Source organism: Parambassis ranga, chromosome 19 (genome assembly GCF_900634625.1).
Source record: "Parambassis ranga chromosome 19, fParRan2.1, whole genome shotgun sequence".
Taxonomy (NCBI): domain Eukaryota; kingdom Metazoa; phylum Chordata; class Actinopteri; family Ambassidae; genus Parambassis; species Parambassis ranga.
In genome coordinates this window covers 14,763,073-14,780,356 of record NC_041039.1, presented here as the reverse complement: position 1 = coordinate 14,780,356, position 17,284 = coordinate 14,763,073, and the positions used below count along the sequence as shown (strand labels likewise).

At 40.2% G+C, this 17,284-nt stretch overlaps 1 protein-coding gene across 2 annotated transcripts in view; it reads left to right on the top strand.

The window, feature by feature from the left end:
* Positions 1–17,284, top strand: part of frmd5a (FERM domain containing 5a) — a 51,042-nt gene that overhangs the window by 27,086 nt on the left and 6,672 nt on the right. Inside the window, exons 2-10 of one of the 2 annotated variants that reach the window (XM_028430906.1) lie at positions 10,938–11,042; positions 12,076–12,118; positions 12,520–12,598; positions 14,151–14,248; positions 14,928–15,051; positions 15,746–15,833; positions 16,126–16,214; positions 16,752–16,815; positions 16,928–17,010. In XM_028430906.1, the coding sequence (XP_028286707.1) occupies positions 10,938–11,042; positions 12,076–12,118; positions 12,520–12,598; positions 14,151–14,248; positions 14,928–15,051; positions 15,746–15,833; positions 16,126–16,214; positions 16,752–16,815; positions 16,928–17,010 (773 nt within the window). Of the gene's footprint in view, positions 1–10,937; positions 11,043–12,075; positions 12,119–12,519; positions 12,599–14,150; positions 14,249–14,927; positions 15,052–15,745; positions 15,834–16,125; positions 16,215–16,751; positions 16,816–16,918; positions 17,011–17,284 lie in introns of both variants that reach the window. The other variant, XM_028430905.1, reaches the window with a different exon arrangement.

Genomic DNA, 17,284 nt, shown 5'->3' with positions numbered 1-17,284 from the left:
TCCCTGGTTCACAGCATCGTCTTCTACAGAGACTCATTACTGTACAGCTGTAGCCCATTAAATCAGTGCATATCTTATGTGGAACAACTAGAAAAAAAGAAACCTGTGTATTCTGTGTGTGTTTGACTTTCACAGTCAGTATTTGTTAAATTGTAAGAATGTGCTATGATTTATCTTTTCCCCAGTGTTCCTCAGGACATTCCTCTGACATTGTCATGTTTATGTCATCCTGACCCTTTAGCGTCTGGGATTGATGATTTCAGAATAGTCTGGAGCGTTTTAATCTTGTGATATTCTGTCACACTCTGTTACATCTTCAGGGTCTCCTCTGTCGCCTAGAGCAGCATAATATAAGATAATAACCCTCTTTTAGGAGCTGCCATCGCTGCTACACTGATATGTTATGTGTGACCATATGCCGATCATTTAGTTACACACCTGAGGGAGATGGGTCATTTTTTTGCTGAGACTTTTTTTTTCCTGTATTGTTTTAGGTTTGCCTTTATTCTTTCCTTTGCAATCATATATTCTTCTCATCAGCCTCCTCAGATCATAGCAAATAAATACATTAAAATCTACTAATGCATGTTTTCAGTTGTATATAAAACACCTCAAAGTCCTGTCTGACACACCTGATCAGCTGCTGTTTCGATTGAATGTTTATTGAGAATTCCTTTAGTGTTTTAAAGCACTGATTTCTTGGCGTAGATCAATAAATATAGCCAAATACTGATGGAGGAGGTTAAATCTTATTGTCTTCATTTAATTGTTTAGCTACAATCATTTTTATAGTGTGGTATAAAATTACAGTACATTTAATAATCTGTTATCTATTCTAAAATACATTTTTAAGGAACGTTGAAAAAGTCAGATTATTAAACTGCATTGATCTGTTTAATCACCTCATGCTAGCATTCAATTAAGCATGCAAACCAATTATGTTATGCTCTTATTTTTTTTACTTGTGGTTAACCTCAGACAAGGTTGGCTGTAGAGGTGTCCACTGCTCTTTGTTCAAGGCTCATTGAAAAGCTTTTATTATTTTAACTTTTAACTTTCCTTTGTACTGCAAATACTTTGCTCAGACATTTAGTTCACTTGTTGTTTACTGTGCAGAAAATATTTTGGTCTGTTTCAATCACCTTGACAACCTGACTGCCATTGTTGCTGTCTGCTGTGTTCTCATATGATTTTGTGTCAGGACTACTTATTCAGCCTTTGATGTACTGTACAGCATTAGAACTCACACATTGTCAGTGTTAATCCACAGATTTTTTTTCAGTGGATGTCCCTTTTTTTTTTTACATTTGTCCCCACGAAAATGGCCCCGCTTCCAGCATAACAACAAAACACTTCCAGCATGTCCAGTTCGGCTCTAACACTGCTAAGGATAAGCCGACGGGGAGACTCCTCCCTGAAGCTTCATAAGTGACAACACTTTAAATCTCTCAAATAAGCTGTCACTCCCAATCCTCAGCCAACAACTCAACGGTACTTTTTAGCTTGTCCTGCCTCGCTGTTTGGCTTATAGTTAAAGCCTTCATGGCTGTCATCAGAAATAATCACAGAAAAAACCTAGTGTAAAATAAATTATTCTGAACACTGTTGTGTCTCGAAGACAGTAAAAGTGGCGCTCAGTTAAGACTCAGGGACGGATATCATTTGAAGTCTTATGTTGTAGTGCTGTGTCCAATGTTTGATTGAGAATACACTAAAATGGATATTGGAGTTGGGTTGATGAGGCTTTGTTGCCCCCTGTGTAAGGACTTGTCTCAGTGTCCCCTGAAAGTTTTCAGTGACAGCCTGGTTTTGTGGGACACTGCAGAACTCAGCGGCATTGAAAAGACCCTTTGTTTTCCCAGTAGGTGGATCAGCTCTGTGTGACCAATAAGATCATTTCCTATTTATGGCCCATTAAAGCGGAGCCTTGCATTAGTTGACTTTGAAGGTGATTGTAGTGCACTTTAGTGCAACACCACATATTGTAAATTATGCATACTGTCACCTTCAGACATTGGATTATGTAACATAGTACATACATGACAGTGGGAGCCAGACGTGTGAACCTTTTTGAACCAATGCCATTGCTCCTGGATGCCAATAGCTTATTTTCATATATAGTTTATTGCTTATAATTTTGTGCATATCCATTTTTATGTCTATTTTTTCTTCTAAATAATATATTGTTTTATTTACCTTAGAGAGCTGTGGTTAGTATGCTGAGTGCCTATATATTGCTGCTGTTGTTGTGTTCCCAGCTTGGGATGAATACAGTACTTCTGTTCGTTTCTATGATCCAGTAATTCACAGCTGTGTTTAAATGAACACTCATGAATTTTTTCTCATGAAAAACAACCTTTATGCATTCATTTAAGGATTGTAGAAATGACTAAATAGCTGCTAAATCTGCATCTCTTTAATCTGTGTGAACTTCAATCCTCACTTCAGCCGTTCAGCATGTCAGCAACAACTTTGCTCACCTACCCTTGGCCAGACTTAACCCTGTCTTAACTGTAACATACAGCTGCATTCCACAAAACTGATGTTTTCCTGAATCATTTATTGAAAAGATCGCATCTCCCTTGGGAATCTATTAGTGCGTTGACACGCAGGGGCAGTGCTGGGGCTTTTCACGCCTGTGTGCACAAGCAGCCAGTCTGCAGGGCCAAACAGTTCTCTGCATTTTTATGGCTGGATTCACCACTAGAAAGTGATCTTTCCCGAGGCTCTGAAGACAATGCAGTGTGTAAAGTGGAGCCACGGAGGGCACATCGGCTCAACATGAGATGTTTCAAACAGCTGAAGGGCTGCTGATTCTGAGAGGGGAGCACTTAGCATCTTTTCTTAAGCAACTCGTCCACTAACAAAAGGCAATTGTAACATATACAGTAAGACTGGCTGATATATATACAGTGTGCCTCCAGCATTCTGCAGTGAGCATGTGGTGTGTCAAAGGCACTGAGATTCAGGCATTACTGCAGTCAAGGAAAAACCCCTGAAAAGTTATAATGTGTTGAACATCTCTTCATTATGCAAAAAGTGAGAGACCCTCGCTATGCTCTGTCCACAGAGACTCTCGGCATTGTATTAGTGATCAGTAGACATGCTCGTCGCTGAGAACAAGAAAGCAGTGTCTGTGGGTCCCAGCCATGCTTTTCGAGTTGTTCAGTTGCTTCCCTTCTGACAGACAATACAAACAGTAACACAAAAGCTCATTCAGACAAAAAAACGGCTCTGTTACAAAAGAACTATTTTCACCCTCATTTATATTCCTGTACCTGTGATGAAACACGACAGAAATGCCCTCTATCTTAACTCCACGCTCCTCTTCTGCTATTTATTAAACACCACCCCATGTCTGTCATCACCTCTATGGTGAACAGCGCTTTTATGCTTTCAGACAAGCTTTGGACAAGGTAGCCTGACAGCAGACTAACATAATGTGACACATGAGGAGTGAATCTCAGGAACTAAAATCTCTGTAGATGTTGCCCTGGAGGCCGTTCCTCACAGCGGTCCAACTGAATCTGTAGTGCAAATCCATTCTTCACACGTATCCAAACACAACACAACAGAAGTGTGCTTCATTTTCAGAATAAGTGTGCAAATTTATTGGAATAATAACCTGCTGCCCTTATCTAAGTGGATGTAACAAGGATCGGACATGATTCCCATCTGATGGTTTCTCCTGTGACTTCAGATTCAATCAGCCCACTTGACAAAAATAGGAGATGCGGCTGGGAAATATCCCTCTGCAGTAATAATGGAAAAAGACCAAGAACTCAGAGGGGAAATCGAGATTTGACAGTAAAAAAGGAGTTTGCATCTGAGTACTTTTCTGGTACTGGAGCCCCTTTCTTCCTTCCCTCTATCAGTCTTTCCATTAAGTGTAAGGCAGCAGCAGCAACTTTATTAAAGATGACACCATGCTTTAAACGGCATCTGTTTGTGTAGCAAATTTTCAAGAAAATGTTTGCAAACAGTCTATTGCTGCCAAGATGACAATAGTTTCACCTTGCTTGACAACATCAACAACCCTCATGTTTGTTCTCTGTAATGTTTGATGTTTGTTCCTCTCTCCTTCATCCTCTCTGTCCTGTTTCCCTCTTCTTCTCCTCTCTCTCCTTCATCCTCTCTGTCCTGTCTTCCTCTTCTCCTCCTCCTCTACCCGGCCGACTGTCAGCAAGAAGGTTCTCCCTTATGAGTCGGGTCCTGCTCAAGGTTTCTTCCTGTTAAAAAGGAGTTTTTACTGACACTTGCTCTAAAAGGGGGTTCACACTCTGTAAAGCTCCTTGAGACAGTTGTGATTGTAAAAAGCGCTACATTAGTAAAATTGAATTGATTTACATTTTTGTCCTTTTAAATGCTGTAGTTAGGGGTTAGTAAAGGGTAGGTGTGTAGTGTTATTACCCAGAATCTAGACTTTAAGCCAAAGATGAACAAGCTGAAATATTATAATGCAGATTGATGGTGAGAGTTCATCAGTCACTAATCTACCTCAGACGGAAGCTGTTCTCTTTATCAGCTCATTATCATGCCAAAAAGGTGCATGACACTGGAACTATAAGACTCGCTGCATGGGTACATATAAAGATGGAACCAGCGGTTAAGACTGCCTGAAAATCAGTGAACGCCATAAGCCCTGGGCTGGAGCACACATGGGGAGAGTTACAACCTGAAAACAGTTATAGGTAGTGTACTACAGTAATCATGTAGTGCAGACTCCAACAGCAAACAGTGTCGTACTTTCTTAAGGGGTCTGTTCTTAAATGCATGTATAAAACACCACCAAAGGCTTGCAGGCACTAAACAGCTGCCTTTGCCAAGAAATACACAAAGCAGTGCTTATGGCTATTTCACTGTTAAACAGCAGACATTAGACACTGTGTGAATGATTCTTTGCCAGCAACTCGAATGTGCATGTCTGATAAAGTGCGTCATGACTGAGGGCTAAACCTAGATGCACTTATGATTATGATGATAATACTGCATGCTGTGAAACTGCACACTCCTCTCTCCGAGGTTAACGGTGCATAAGAATAAAGTTCAGGTCTGAAAGAGAGGGGGGGTAGATATAGTCCAAATCAGCTGCACTGAGTCATTGCCCGTCAGCCTTTTACTACATTGGGGTAGACTGAACTGGTGCATCACCACCAGAGCTGTTCAAATGCCAAAAAATGAAGCATTGTTTATATGCTAATCCCAAGCATGACACCAATTGTGCTGCTGCTCATTCTGTTTTGGGGGAATTTGTCACACTTTTTAGTAAATGTTGCGCATTAGGGGAACAACTCCAAGATGAGAAAATATATGGTAACCAGAGATGTATATAGCTGCCAAAAACTGGGACATTTTATTTTTCTGTCGTTTTTGTGATAAATTTTCTGCACTTTCTAGTTTAAAGAGGTTATATTTAAAAAAAAAAAACACATCAGAGAGATGCAAGAGAGTAACTATTTGAGTCATACTGGCAATGAAAACCATCACTGGTGGGCCAGTGGACTAAGTCAGAAATCCTCATTGAGAAATGTGTTTATTACCTCACGCCTGCAGGAAGCCACAGAAATGTTTAGGAACATGCTGCAAACAACTCTCCACAAGATATTTCAGGTGGTCAGGGTACATCCTGTTACTGTGTGTTGTACAGTGTTTTCAGTGACTCTTTATAATTAACAGTCAATGCTTATGAATGCTACCACTCCTCCATGACGTCCTTGTTCTATATTCACAAAAAGTTTTTTTTTCCCATTCAGTTGATGTGATCCTTTCTGTTAATACACCAAATCTTACATGCCCTCAGAAATAAATGAAAGAATAGGTTGTTGGCCCATTGTTGGTCCAGCCATTTCCACTTTACATTTGTTGTTGTTCAGCTAAAAAAGTGATTTACTAGTCATTTTAAGTCTTCAGTTGCCTGTTTGTTTTGGAAGCCAGTGTGTTGCTTGTTGTTTTTCAGTTTTTCTGGCTGTGTGTTCTTCCTGCCAGTTCATTTCTACTTCAGTTTTGTAGACGTTTAAATTATTGGTACCAGTCTGTTTCTGTAGGTTTTATTTATATTAACAGTGTTTTCAGTATTAGTATGTTCTCTTAGTGCCCCTTTTCCAATTTTATGATATTAATTCCAGTAAAGACAGCATCCAGGTCTGCAGGGTGTGAGGTGATTGTTGTTATTTACACAATTATTCACCAATATGCAGCCATAATGTTGAAGGTGATCCTGCTGTAATCATGGTTTTTGGATTTATAGTCGGCTCCATTACTTTTTTTAAATATGCAATAAAAGTAGTTCAGAGACGTTCCGCTGCTGTGACTAATATAAATACATCTTCAGCCTTTTCTTAACAGGACTTCATTATAATTTTAAAGTGGACTACATTCAGCCTTTTCTCCTGTAATTACTTCACGTCCTGTATCTTTAGGCATTAAGTGGTTCACCCTCCTATCACATATTGGATAAAGTCACGTTGCTATTGTTGTTGTTATTGTTGTATTGTTATTGTCCTGTTCTGGAGACTTCAGCTCATCATCAGAGTTTCTATTTGTGTGAAAGTACAGTGCTGAGAATGGAACATATCAGATATAAATAATCTTCTCAGCAATCTTAAAGAGATGAATCTGAAGTTGGTTGAATGGAATATTCTACTCTCATGAACTCCTCTTTTAGATGCCAACTCACATTTCACCCATTCAGACTATCTCTGCCGTGGAGAAGCTTTAAAAAGCAATTATCCATATCGCTCCATCCTCGACTCTCTTTGGCTTTACGTATTCTCCTGATTCCTCCCATTTCTGGGACAAATCCTTGCACATTCCCATTGTGTTTTGATGGCCCACTTTTCTCCTTATGAGACTGGGCTGCACACTGTTTCCCTGGTTCACAGCATCGTCTTCTACAGAGACTCATTACTGTACAGCTGTAGCCCATTAAATCAGTGCATATCTTATGTGGAACAACTAGAAAAAAAGAAACCTGTGTATTCTGTGTGTGTTTGACTTTCACAGTCAGTATTTGTTAAATTGTAAGAATGTGCTATGATTTATCTTTTCCCCAGTGTTCCTCAGGACATTCCTCTGACATTGTCATGTTTATGTCATCCTGACCCTTTAGCGTCTGGGATTGATGATTTCAGAATAGTCTGGAGCGTTTTAATCTTGTGATATTCTGTCACACTCTGTTACATCTTCAGGGTCTCCTCTGTCGCCTAGAGCAGCATAATATAAGATAATAACCCTCTTTTAGGAGCTGCCATCGCTGCTACACTGATATGTTATGTGTGACCATATGCCGATCATTTAGTTACACACCTGAGGGAGATGGGTCATTTTTTTGCTGAGACTTTTTTTTTCCTGTATTGTTTTAGGTTTGCCTTTATTCTTTCCTTTGCAATCATATATTCTTCTCATCAGCCTCCTCAGATCATAGCAAATAAATACATTAAAATCTACTAATGCATGTTTTCAGTTGTATATAAAACACCTCAAAGTCCTGTCTGACACACCTGATCAGCTGCTGTTTCGATTGAATGTTTATTGAGAATTCCTTTAGTGTTTTAAAGCACTGATTTCTTGGCGTAGATCAATAAATATAGCCAAATACTGATGGAGGAGGTTAAATCTTATTGTCTTCATTTAATTGTTTAGCTACAATCATTTTTATAGTGTGGTATAAAATTACAGTACATTTAATAATCTGTTATCTATTCTAAAATACATTTTTAAGGAACGTTGAAAAAGTCAGATTATTAAACTGCATTGATCTGTTTAATCACCTCATGCTATTAAGTGCACATGAGAAAACACATTTCATTTAAAGGTTCTGCTACATTGATTAATTCAAAGCAGACTCAGACTTGATTTACAGCTAATTTTATTGAAAGCTCCATATTAGCCGTAAGTGGTTGTGGTTTGCCCCACGCGTGCTCCCGTTCCCAGCTGAAGCGGCAGGGTCAGGACTTGAACTTCAGCAGGTCGGTCAGAAGGCAGAAGTGGTCTGACATATTAACCAGCGCCATCACTCGGTCTTCTGGGACAAAAGAATGTGATCTGCTTATGGAAGCAAAGCAAAGAAATCACCCCAGGGCTCTCTGTACCTTTAGCCTCACACTGCTCTCTCTCTCTCTCTCTCTCTCACACACACACACACACATTCAATGGCATCATGTTTCCACTCCTCTCACTATGAAGTGATACAATCTTTTATTAATGGTCTGTGCTCTTGCGTTGACATGGAGACCATTTTAATGATTAATCTGAAAAGAAAGTGCCCATTGTACTCAGGGGAATCTTACGATATTGGAGAACTGCTGAACTGCTGTGTTCTTTTCAGTCAGAGGCATGTCAGAAACATCTTTTTAATTCTTTCAAGTCTCTGATTTTGTTTCAGGAAGTCTGTGAGACGCTTGTTGGCAACAGGAACCGTAAAGCTCTGCATGTGACTGATTCACAGGTAGAGATACATATGTGGAGTCACATATTATACATACTATTTCAAGGATACCTAAAGATAATAAATATAACTAAGAAACACAAATGTTCATGCTATGTTGTAGGACAGATCCTCTGATCTGTTCCATATATAGATAGAGCAGATCAGAGATAAACTATGCGTCCGTACTGCGCACACCTTCTCTTGTCCAAGCCACAATGAGCTCCTCTACTTGGTTCAACATTAAGCTACAGCATCCTTCTAATAGGAGAAATCCTTCAGTCCTTCCTTTTTATCATAATTTATGAATATTATATTCTTTTTTTCTATTCTTTTTTTTGTGTCTCTTTTTGGGACCGACGATTCTGGGCACATTTGTCTAATAATTGTAACTAAGCAGGACTGGGAGCTGTGTAAACAGGGTCACACCTGGTCGCCCAGTCCTGTTCAAACATGTCAAAGCTCCTATTCTGCAAGGAAATGGTTTATTATTATTAATTAGAAATTTCAGTACTGCCTTTCTCTTCTGCAATCACCTCAATCTTTTAATAAGAGGGAATAATGCAGCTGTAGTGTGTAGGAGACATCAGGAGCAAAGAAAGGGGGGTTGGTTGGTGGAACCGCTGCTGAATACTAACAAACTTGCTCTTTTTGTGCAACAAAAGAACAGATGTCCTTTCTGACTCAGTGTGTCTTCTGCTGCAGAGTGCTTTTAATGTGTTTTTTTTTAATGTGTGCTTTGTTACTCTCTGCAGCTGTGCTGCTGTGCAGCTCAGTGACAAAACTAAAGAAAAATTATGGTTTGTGTATATATATTGTGTATATATCCTGGATCTTCGCTTCTCTATCTTTCCTGTCATTAGCAGCCATGTCAGATTGGTCAGCAATATTGCCGCAAAGTCATAATCTTCAAGTGACAGTAGCGAGCACCAGTGCAGCCCTTCAAGCTCACTACAGAAAGGTCAGCTCCCTCCAGTCGAGCAGCTCAAATCGGCGTTCGGTCACAGGGAGTCACGCTGGTTAAGCGACAAGCCCAGCATTGACAGGCCTTTGTCCTAATGAAGTGCCTGTTATCTGCAGCCTGAGTAATGACATGGAGGAGAGTGCTGCCAGGGACACTTCTATTTGCCTTGGCAGGGCAGTGAGACGGAGGAGGACGAATGAGAGTGGCTGTTCAACCTTAACCCTCGCTAACCTCTTCATGAGTCATTATGAGGGCTGAGCCTATATGACTGCAGTTAATTATACTCAGACATGGGCATGAGGCAGGCTGGGTTTTGTTTTAGATGTCTATACATTAGCTTGGGAAGGATATAGGACTCCCCCTTATTTACATTGAATCATATATTCCATTTAGCTTTGCTGTAGGTGGGACAATTCTGGAAGCGATCTGAAGTTGGCCTGTGGTAGATGGTGACAGACAAATGTGGCATCCGAATCACCTGCCAAGTATTCATTGGAAGTGCTTATACATAACAAACTGTTTCCAAAGACGACGTCCCAGATGGCTGAGTGTTACAAACCATCTGGCTTCCTAACCAGACATGTGAAGATGTTACCTTTAAATGCCCACTAACAGTGTATCTGCTGTTGCCCATGGAGACGTCAGTCATGTGTGCCCTAACATGTCCTGAGCATGATGGGAGACATTCAGCAGTGACAACAGCAGAGTGTCACTTGGATTAATGTTTGCTGTCTCCCTATTACTGATTAATCACCTGCCTTCTAACCTGGACACATGCTCTGTTTTACTTCTGTAATGCCACAGAGGTCAGGATGCTGAATGTCAAAGGCAGCGGTGTAACAGGCATGTCTGTTTATGATATCCAGGACACAATAGCTGAGTTGTGATGTTCTGATGTTCTGATGTACACTGTGCAACTCTATGCAGTGTTTGATTAGTCAGAGAACTCTGTTATTACCCTACCTGACCTGCTGCAGTGATGCACTCAGTTCCATCCATCCATCTTAATGTACTTATGCAAATTTTATCTGCATCTCTCAAAGGTGTATGGAGCAGTGGGAAAGCAACGCATTATGTTGAGCAATACTTGATTTGGTTCTGTCCTGTCAGGAGTCTCTAAACAAGGCTGTTCCAAACTGTGTTGTGTGCTACTGTTGGATCTCCACCAAACTCTGTTATAAGCCAGGATGTGCAGCAGAGAAAGGTGTAGGATATAGTGAGGGATGGCCAGCCATGCGCTAAAGGGGAGCTTCCTTATGAGGTTCAAAATGCAAAGTAATAGCAAAACCCCAGTGAGATCTCAGCACTTTTAATCCATCCTCTCTTTGAGCTTCTCTCTTAGCTGTGTGACAGGGCTTATCCCAGACACTTCAGATGGCTCTGGCTGTGTATTAATATTAGATGAATCCAAGATATCTCTGGTAGAGTTTTAAAAAAAGAACTGGAGCACATTCAGCTAGCAGGAATTGTTTTCTCATATTTAAACACAGGCTGAATATTATTTTGACATGCTCACTGTAATCTTGTTTTTTCTCTCTTGTGTTACAGCGGGATGCAAAGGGACAGTATCTGTTTGACCTTATCTGCCACCACCTCAACTTACTGGAGAAAGACTACTTTGGCATCAGATATGTGGATCCAGACAAGCAGCGGGTAAGTGTTTGTGTGAACATGACAGGAGTTCTTTGTTCTTTCTTTGTTCTTTCTTCTTATTTTAAACCAGACTGGGCCTTGATGTTTTTGTTGTCTTGTTTTTTTGTTATGCTGTTTTTGTTCCCTTTTGGTTGAGATGTGTTGGTTTTGGACTTGCTTATAAAATACATTGATTTGATGTAATATGGGCATATGCCACAAAGAAAAAAGCAAAGAAAAGTATCAACTATTCCTTCGTCAACAACAGCCTTGAGCTGAATAATGTCATGCAGCACATTCTGCTGCTGGAGAACAACATAAATCCATTTCTGAGTAGAAATTACAGGGTCTGTAATCTCTCTTGTTATATCCAGTGGGTCCATCTATTTTAAAAGCAGACGTTTTTATATGTGAACTAAGGATGGCGTTGTATATGTATAAAAAGAACACTTGCATGGCCATCCTTTAAAAATTGAATGTTTTTGATTTACTCCAAGAACAAGAGCGAGATTGTGGTCCAGAGTGAAAAGTTGTGTTCTTCAGTTTCTCGTATTCACGCCTCCTTTCAGATCGAAGGTTGCGCCATCAGGCTCCTCTGCTGTGAGGCATGTAGTAGCACTGCTTGATTCATGAAGTATTAACATGTTCACAGATCATACTGTAGTCCTGCTGATGCTGCATCACACAGGAGGATTTTCTCGGTTGTTGTCGTGTGGCTGTGGCTCTGAGCCGGGTAGGCACAAAAAGCAACCTGGGAGAAAGATGGAGAAAGAGAATACAACAAAGCAGTTCGAGCCGAAATAAAAACAACAAAAAAAAATAAAACTCTGCAAATTCTTTAGGTTTGAGTTTAACGTCTTGAGCTGCTCAAACTGTGCTGTTGTAGCATCACATGTGGTACGGACAAGTTTTCCCAGCAAAAGTGTCAGTAGTAACAGCTGAAAGTCACATCGACTCATACTGAAGTGTCAGCAGAATGATTTGATGTGTGGATTATTCACTCACAGCTGGTGTTTTCCAACATCTTATAGTTCTGTCTTTCTCTTTAATGCAGCACTGGTTGGAGTTTCCAAAGTCAATTGCAAAGCAAATGAAATGTAAGTACTTCAGTTTGTCTGTTTGCAGTAGTTGGAAAAGTTAAAGTGTTCATTCTCAAGTTAAGCCATCAATGTGATAAAATAAAATGTGTATATATATATATATATATATATATATGTATATATATATATATATATATATATATATATATATATATATATATATATATATATATATATATATATTATATATATATATATATATATATATATATATATATATATATATATATATATATATATATATATATATATATATATATATATATATATATATATATATATAATATATATATATATATATATATATATATATATATATATATTGTGCAATGCTTCATTTGCAGACTAAGCCACACTTAACTTATTTCTGCTTTTATCTATTTCCATGTTTCCTCCAGGTCAGCCGCCATTCACCATGTGTTTGAGAGTCAAGTTCTACCCTCCTGATCCTGCTGCTCTGAAGGAGGAAATCACCCGGTATGACCTCCTGTGGTAACCTACACTTCAAATGAGTCGTTATTTTCTGTTGCAGCTAGAATTTACATCTGTTTACAGTATGAAGGCTGCCATCGTTAGGCAGATCTTTGGGATGCGTCTGTGCCCGGTTTTTGTTTTGTTTTTTTCATGTTGTGCTCTAAATCTTTCAGACAGAACAGGTCTAAAACATTATTCGTGGCCTTTCATAATTAAAATGCTTGGGTACTGCGCTGTCTAAAACATAATGATAAATTTACACGAACCCCAGTTTTCAGGAAGAGCTGTGAAGCAGACAGGAATGTAAAAGCATTCCCTCGTAGCTTTGAAATATAACGAGCAGGACGAGCAGCATCATCCAACACTTCCGTGTATAAACACACACATTCTGCCTGTGATAATACTGTCTCAGAGTATTATCTAATACTGAATGTGTGTATGGATGGTCCATTCATTACTGACCAGGAAAGAAAGGAGTCCACTCTCTGTGAGGTGTAATGACATGAAATGTGCGCACCACATAATGAATAGAGTGGATAGAGGAGATACGGGGCAAAGGGTGCTGGCTGAGAGTGGAGAGGAAAATAAGGGAGAGTGAAAGTGGGAAGTGTGTGTGTGTGTGTGTGTGGGGGGGGGGGGTTGTCATGATTATGACAGTGGGAGGGCAGAGCATGGAGCAGACCACAGAGGGTGGGTGAGGATAAACAATCAGTCACATTCTCATGGCAGCGTCCTCTTGTTCTGCTGTGTGGGGGCTGTTTGCAGCATGTACCAGTCCCAAGTTCAGCATCTATAACAACAACAACAAAAAAAAATAAAATGGAGAGGTACGGTGATATTAGTCTGTGAGTGTTTGATTTTACAAGTTAATCTTCATGCACACCACGTACATGTATAGCACCCAGGTTGTATAAACAGTAAAATTTCTATAGGGTGTTTATGCAGATGTTGCTGTAATATGGCCATTAGTGCCAAACGCAGGGTTCTTTACTCATCACTCTGCAGCTGCTGCCGTGTGGACATCGGACACATACAAAGCTGTTTAATGCCTGTCTAAATTAAGGAAGCGCCATTAGCTGTGGTGAAAATGTGACAGAGGGAAGCAGATCTGCCAGAGTAAGAATGTTGTGTCCTTAACCTGTATAACATTAACAACAGTATTGATAATTAAAACACCAGTCGTTGTCATTATGCAGATCTGTGCTGCAAACGCTGTCTCATTATGATTGGTGCTTCAGGAGGTGATTAGTTGGGTGAGTCTGAAACTAGGCTGGCGGCTTTAAGAGAAGCATAGCATCAGTAGCAGCTTCTCCCTCAGGGGGCCTTTCTACCCTCCTTTTCCCCCAAAACAAAACCCTCGGTTCAGCTAAATTAAAAAGAAATATTCAAAACCACCCACAGGGAACATGAACTCAACATGCAGCCTGTGACAATGATCAATTTCGCTGTCTTTTTTTGTATTGTTTTATACCTTCTGCGATTTCACAGAGAAATGCAGACTGACTAATCAGTATTCTAATAAGCAGCCTGACATGATGTGTTTTGTCCTTTGCAGATATCTTGTCTTCCTGCAAATCAAGAGAGACCTCTACCACGGTCGGCTCCTGTGTAAAACCTCGGATGCGGCGATGCTAGCTGCCCACATCCTTCAAGGTAATGGAGAGTGACAGATGGAAATGACTTGTACCACTCTCTGCCTCTCACTGTTCTCATCCTCTGGTGTGTCATGGCCTGTAGTTCACCACCAGCACAGCAAATAGAATTTTACAAGAGTGTAAAAATGCTCCAAAGGATGAACCTGCACATAAAATGTGAGGCATGTAATGAGCTTTTTGCACTCATTCTGTGTGATTTTCATGCTGATATGTATTCACACAAACTGCAGGGTTATGCTGTGCTGCACGGTAGTCAGCTCAATGGATTGTGCACGCTTTAGTAAACAAGAAATCACGCTTAATTATCAAGTCTTTGATGTGGTTATCTGGCATCTTAAGGTCCTCTCACATAAACAAACACACACACATGACGTATGGTTGCACAGTCAGCTTCACAGAGAGCTCAGTGTCTGAGGGGAGGCGGGTCTTCTGGTGGAGGGGCTGATGAATTAAAGATGTGCTGCCTGGTCAACTCCTCCTTGCAGATAGGACTCAGCATCAGGGTCATCTGAGGGAGTTCAATGTGGCATGAAGGACCGTGAATAATCCCAGCTGTGTATATACCCTGTCTCCACAGTGTACTTTAAAAACTGCAGATATCACTTTAACTTTTATTTGCCCTGAATGTCTGTGAATACATTAACATTTAACTTTTGTTCTCCTGATCCTCCCTCCAGCTGAGATTGGTGATTATGACCCCGGGAAGCATCCTGAAGGTTACAGCTCCAAATTCCAGTTCTTCCCTAAACACTCGGAGAAGCTGGAGCGCCGGATAGCTGACATACACAAGACAGAGCTGATGTAAGAGCCTTGATGTGTCTCTCTCTGTCTCTATCTTTCTGTCTAACATACCTGCACATCTCACTGTTATCCAGGTCAAACAAACAGTAGTGCTCTTTTGACATTTATATAATTGAGTGCAGTAATGAGGTACCACTGGTCTGTTGGCTAGACAGAATATTGTCTATTATTTGAGTAGATAGCCCTCTTATTTTCTCTTCCACTCTCTTCTCCACCATCCACTCATATAACCCAGCTTGCCCTTTATATGCACAGTTATTAGTGAAGGCTCTTAGCCGCAGATGTAACTGAAAAAGCAGCAGAACACAATGAGAGTGATCTTATTGAGCAGGTTGGTAGAACCTCCTCTGATGAAGCTTTTTATTCACACACTGACCAGGGTTGATTCATTATATCTCATCTGCTGGCTGGAATAGACAAGAAAAATCAAAATATATATCAGCATAATGATTCACTGGGAGACACAATAGACTTACAGACTCTAGCCTCAATGCTGTGGGGGTGGGTTGATAGTATGAGACTCTGCTGCCCACTAGTGGCTTCTTTAGTCTTTAAGAAAACACAATTCTCTTCTATGAACACTGACAATAGAATCTATTGTTTAATTAGTATATATTTGGATATAAATGAATAAATCTCATTATTTTTATTAATGCTCATGGTGGACTGACACCGATATCTGCTCTCCCCTCAGTGGACAGACACCTGAAACATCAGAGAGAAACTTCCTGCAGAAAGCCCAGATGCTGGAGACATATGGTGTTGATCCACATCCATGCAAGGTGGTGTTTTGCAGTAAACATGTGAACGTGAAACACTCCCGTGGTATACGCGGTAGAGATTACTGAAAAAGATTTTTGTTTTGACTTAATTTTAGATTTTTAAGTCTCATTCAGGTTCAAGCATAATCAGCTGTATTTCTTTGTTAAAATCTTTTTAATATTTTTTTCTCTATTTAAGTCTAATTTTTAAAGTCAAGGTTCTGTCTAAAAAATCGAAATTGATGTGTTTACTGTAGTTGAAAGCCTTCTCCGAGTGTTATGTTATATTTTGACATTGTCTTCTATGTTTTAGGATGTGTCTGGGAACCCAGCTTTTCTCGCCTTCACACCATTTGGTTTTGTGGTGCTTCAGGGAAACAAGAGGGTTCATTTTCTCAAGTGGTGAGCCATACTGCAGGCCATGATTTCACCTAATTTAACATATATGTTCAACCTACATAAAACAGCATGTGCACTGCAGCTGCTTGTACAGCCAAGGTAAACAAAGCCCTCCATCTGTTTCTACCTGTGACAAGAGCCGGGGGCTGGCATGTGCACAGATGGCTTATTGTGGCAACAAGAATCACAGTGTGTTATACCAGGAGATCTATGAATCCAAGGAAAGGCTTCATTGATTGAAAATGTATAAAACGTGGTGCACTTCTGTTGATCATTTCTGTGTTTATTTTTGTGTGCTTTGATCCATTACCATAATGAAACCAGACATCTGTCTGCAGTGTTTATACTGTCTTTGTTTGGTCTCAGCAGTACTCAGGTTTCCCTCGTTCTCTGCAGGGAATATTACCACTTATTTGTTTTGTCAGCTCGATGACTGTTTATGTGATCTCAAAATGTTTGTCATGAATATTTAAAGAGGCTGTGGCTTTCTGTTCCTGCTTGCTGTATATGTAACCATGGCTGTGCTTTTCTCCTGGACAGGAACGAGGTGACCAAACTCAAGTTTGAAGGCAAGACTTTCCACATATATGCAAATCAAAAGGAGGTGAGAGCATGAATTGTTGGATGTGGGGGAAAAAAGAGTAATGTGTCAGTGATGTCTCGGTTTGTTATATTGTCCTGCACGGCTTTTTATTTTCAACGTGCAGGACAAAAAGATCATCCTCACATACTTTGCTCCAACACCGGAGGCATGCAAGCACCTTTGGAAATGTGGAGTGGAGAATCAAGCTTTCTATAAGTAAGTACACAAAGCCCTGATTCCTAATGATTGTGATGTACGGTACGTACTTGTTCTGCTCTGCTGGGGAAGTCACCGTCACGGTGCCTCAATGTCCCTAAAAGCTTCTGGTTGTTTATCAGCAGGGAAAACGAGGTGTGACTTGCTGCTGACCTTTCGGTGAATGAGTGCGCATTGGCACGAGACCACAAGCACTTGAGTGCTCCTCCTGAGATATGGCTCCCTGTCTCAGCCATGAGTTATAGTGCAGGTCCCCCATGCTTTCTCGGGCTCA